The sequence below is a fragment of the Nicotiana tomentosiformis genome, chromosome 7 (assembly GCF_000390325.3).
Source record: "Nicotiana tomentosiformis chromosome 7, ASM39032v3, whole genome shotgun sequence".
In the NCBI taxonomy this organism is placed as follows: domain Eukaryota; kingdom Viridiplantae; phylum Streptophyta; class Magnoliopsida; order Solanales; family Solanaceae; genus Nicotiana; species Nicotiana tomentosiformis.
Genome location: NC_090818.1, coordinates 91,403,199 through 91,408,044, shown reverse-complemented (window position 1 = coordinate 91,408,044; position 4,846 = coordinate 91,403,199). Strand labels below are relative to the sequence as shown.

Genomic DNA, 4,846 nt, shown 5'->3' with positions numbered 1-4,846 from the left:
TCAAAACCTAAAGAAGAGGCTGAACGACGCTAAAGGAAAATGGAGAGAAATCCTACCCGAAGTCTTTTGGTCATATCGAACAACATCAAAATCTAGAACGGGGGCAACCCCATTCTCCTTAGTATATGTCTCTGAAGCCTTGATTCACGTCGAAGTCGGGGAATCCAGTGCCAGGTTTCAATATAGAACAGAATAGTCAAATAACGGGGCTATGAACACTAGCCTTGAATTATCAGATGAAAAACGAGAAGCTGCTCTCGTCCAATTGGCCACCCAAGAGCAGCGAATCAAAAGATACTATAATCAAAGAACCAAGTTTTGCCATTTTAAACTCGGGGACTTAGTGCTAAAGAAAGTCACCCTCAATACCCAAAATCAAAATGAATGAAAACTAGGACCGAACTGGGAAGGATCGTATCAGGTTCTCGAAAATGTCAGAAAAGGATCATACAACCTCGGTATTGTAAACGGCAAACAACTATCAAGAAATTGGAATGTGTCACACCTAAAACGATACTACTGCTAAGGTACAACCCTCCCATATTCGTTTACATTTGGAAACTAACCCCTGCAGGAGTCCGATCAGGAGCTAGGATGGATCCTTCAAAATGAAGCCCTAGGTCTGGAAGCACGCGTTGCACTCTTTTTCCCTTAGACCGGTTTTATCCCAAATGGGTTTTTTGGCAAGGTTTTTAATGAGGCAACCAATGATCGTGCTAAACTTAGCAATAATTCGACAGTATACGAGGCCTCTTTACAATCGACCTCAAATACTGGAGGGCATTATCCCTTAAATATATCAAGTTCTGATGCAAGAAAGTTATTTCGTAACAACAGGGTTCCAATAGGAAAAGTTGTAAGAGCCAAATGGTCAAAACGAACCATGTTCATGTAGTTGGCCCGAGCCCTGACGCAAAATATGAACACATGTATAATGACTTGCAAAGAAAGTTCTCTTCTTTACCGATATCTTATATCCAAGAAAAATTCCTCTATTTCGAGATTTATTATGCAAAAAAGATTGAGATAAATCTCTGAGTCCGAGCAGGCACTCACTCGACTAATAAGCCTACGGGCTACTCTTATTTTGAGTTCGAGCAAACACTCACTCGACCATTACGCCTACGGGCTACATTACTTCGAGTTCGAATCATTCACTCGACCATTAAGCCTATGGGCTACATTTCTTCGAGTTCAAAAACATTCACTCGACCATTACGCCTACGGGCTACATCACTTCGAGTTCGACTCATTCACTCAACCATTACACCTACAAGCTACATTACTTCGAGTTCGAAATATTCACTCGACTAATAAGCCTACGGGCTACTCTTATTCTGAGTTCGAAACATTCACTCGACTACTAAGCCTACGGGCTATATTACTTCGAGTTCGAAACATTCACTCGACTAACAAGCCTACGGGCTACCTTTATTTTAAGTTCGAGCAAGCACTCACTCGACCATTAAGCCTACGGGCCATATTACTTTGAGTTCGAAACAGTCACTCGACCATTACACATACGGGCTATATTACTTCGAGTTGGAAACAGTCACTTAACAATTATGCCTACGAGCTATATTACGTCTAATTCGAATCACTAAACTCGACTTCTAAGACTATGAACTGCCTTATTTCAAGTTTGAGTAAGCGATCACTCGGTTATAATGGCTACGAAGTCCAAATTCAATCAAATTGCCTAAATCCTTATGAACACATTCATAAGGCATGAATAAAATATTCACAACGCAGGAAACAAAACAGAAGCAAGTCGGCAAAAGAAATTTTTATATATACAAGATTGTTTACATGATTGATTACAATATAGAAACTAAGGGCTAAGTTTCTTGGTTATCTCCAGGAGCGGTCTCTTCTCCATCGGGCTCCCCCCCATTCTTGGACCCGCTCTTACTCCCATCATCATCATCATTATCATCATCGTCATCATCGAAATCCAAGGCTTCAGCATCGGCTTCGAGTTCTTTAGCCCTTATTATCTCTTCAGCGAGATTGAAACCTCGAGCATGGATTTTCTCGAGGGTCTCCCTACGAGATCGGCACTTAGAAGTTCAGCGACCTAATATACTCGAGTATTGGCAGTTTGGGCTGCCTCTCTTACTTGGACCTGGGCAGCTTCAGCGTCGGCTCGATAGATGGCCACGAGTGCATCCGCATCAGCCTTTTCCTTTTCGGCGTTAGATTCGGCCTTGTCAAGTTCAGAGGCCAACCGAGCCTCGAGATCCTCTAATCTTCTTCCTTGAACCAAGCTTTTCTCCTTCATACTTTGAAGTTGGTTTTCAGCCGATGATAATTAGGCTCGAGCAGCTTCTTTCTCTACAGCAAAGCGATCCATACCTTCTTTCCACTTCAAAGACTCTGCTTTTATCTCATCGACCTCCTCACGGAGTTTCCCGATCATCTCAAATTTTCTGCTGTAGCTGTGAGACCGAAAAATTAGCCATCGTTCCGGTATCGAGCCCATAGGCTTTTAAAAGTATTATTGCCTGCTCGGACAGATCGGTCCGATCTTGGTGAGCCTTGCCCAACTCAGCTCGGAGGTCTTTTATTTCCTCTCCCCTTTGCCCTAAGAGGAGTTTTAGGGAGTTCCTCTCCTCCATAACACGTTGAAGGTCTGCTTCGTATCGACGCAGCTCAATTCGGGACCGAGAATATGCTTTTCAGTGAACTGTCGCGGCCTGCAAAGAAAAAAGAAATGAAGTTAGAAAAGAAAAGCAAACATAAAAGTAAATACCAACAAAATAATCTAAGGCTTACCTGATTCAAAGCTTGCTGCACCCCGTGAAAAAGATCTAACACATCACTAGTACCAGCAACGTCCTCGACACCAGTAAACAGGTCACAAAAAGGATACTCTCCATCATAAGGCCTGTCTAGTTCGAGGGCACCCAAAGCTTGCGCTTCGCGAATTGCCCCTGCGAAAAAAGCAGGGAAGGTGGGCGAGTCTTCGATTTCTACTGCCCCAAGTGAATCACTTAGATCATTCTCTTAGGTTCGAAGAGATTCGAGGAGAGCCCCTTCAGACATATCCCCCATCCATTGGCTTCGATGGGTAGCATCTTCGATCTCCAACAACTCGGGGACTCCGCCTGAATCTTTCTCCGATGTATCCTCAGTTTGAGGCGGAGCCTTATGAACCACCATCGATCCAGCTGCCATTGGAACATCGGTGGTCTTCTTCGTTTGGGCCGCTAGCGTGGACCCATCATTTTCTTCTTCTTCTTCGTCTTCATCCCTTAGATGCAGAACTGATTCTACGGTCAAAGGAATGGTATTCTTGTTCGGCTTACGAGCCGTCCTCTTCTTCAGTTTTGGATCTGCGGGAACGGAGGCTGTTTTCCTCTTATTACCTTTCACCAGCTTTAGAACATAGGCCGAAGCCTCTACCTCGACGGACGAGGGCCTCAAAATTGCATCTTTGCCTACACCTACATATGGGAAATTTTATTAAAGTATATGGAAAGCATCTCGTTCGAACTACCAAAAAGTACGAGAAAGGGGCTTACCATGATTTGTTTGCCTCCCATCAGCCCTTTAACAAATCAAGTCATGAGCGTTCGACGTATGTGGAGGTCGAAGCTAGAGCTCGTACCCAGTTTTTGAGATCGGAAACTGCTCCAGGCATCCAGGGAACCACTGCATCACAAAAAGAGGAATATCGGTGAGAAGAGAAATGAAAGGGCAAAATAGAAGGAAGTAACAGCAGAATTACACTTACATTTCATATTCCACTCCTCGGGAAAAGGCATTTTTTCAGTCAGAATCAGGTCCGAAGTCCTTACTCGAACGAACCTACCCATCTATCCACGATCCCTATCCTCGTTAATGTTCGAGAACAGAGCCTTGGTAGCCCGACACTGATGTTTTATTAACCCTCCTCGAAAAAGGCGAGGACGGTACAATCGGATGAGATAGTCGAGGGTGAACAGCATCCCCTCGATTTTGTTCACAAAATATCGAATCAAAATAACGATCCGCCAAAAAGAAGGATGGACTTGGCCTAGGGTTATTTGGTATTGATGGCAGAAGTCAATAATAACAGAGTCAAGGGGATCTAACGTGAAAGGGTAAGTATACACACTTAAAAGCCCTTTCACGTAAGTGGTGATATCTTCGTCGGAAGAACGGATTATTATTTCTTTATTCTCCCAATTGCAATCTTTCTTTAGCTGTTTGAGGTGCCTCTCGGTTATCGAACACATGTACCTCGATACTAGCTCACATCGGCTGAGAACCGATGAGCCTTTATCGACCTTAAAATCAGAGGTATGAACACACGCCCCATAACGCACTCCTCAGGCCGTGGCTCTACCAATGTTTCGTCGGTGGCAGACTGTGAAGATGAAGCTTTCTCTTTCTGAGGAATGATTTCTAATGTTTTCACCATTTTCGAATTTAAAGGTCGAGAATAGAAGAAAGTGACAAAGATTTGGTAATTTTAAAGAAGGGCTTTTGCAAAGAGGAATCACATATTTACAAATAAACTCAGAGGATACAAAAAAGAACTTGGGAAATTTGGAAGATTGAAGATGTAAAAGAGGCAAATAGTGAAAGGAAGGACTATTTATAGATTGAAGCATTGCGGTTCAGTGTCAGCGTTGGCCGACCACTGTTTGACATGCATTAAATGTCTTGCAAAACTAAATTGATGGGACAGCTATCATGTGCATCATGATCAAGCCCAATGTGAACGTCAGCTTATAATCCAATCGAGCCATTGAGAAATCATATCGTTTCTCACCACATCCTTCCCGAGAAACGAGGGGACTATCTGTATACGGTCGAAATAAATTTCGGCCTTCAAACGATTGATCGGGGTCGAAATATA

General features: G+C 43.3%; 1 protein-coding gene across 1 annotated transcript; it reads right to left on the bottom strand.

The window, feature by feature from the left end:
- Nucleotides 1-1,838: 1,838 nt before the first annotated feature.
- Nucleotides 1,839-2,281, bottom strand: LOC138895992 (uncharacterized). The gene is made up of 2 exons (XM_070180764.1): nt 2,120-2,281; nt 1,839-2,060 (listed from the first exon to the last, which is right to left on the bottom strand). The coding sequence occupies exons 1-2, from the start codon at nt 2,279-2,281 to the stop codon at nt 1,839-1,841; spliced, it is 384 nt and encodes a 127-aa protein (XP_070036865.1).
- Nucleotides 2,282-4,846: the final 2,565 nt, after the last annotated feature.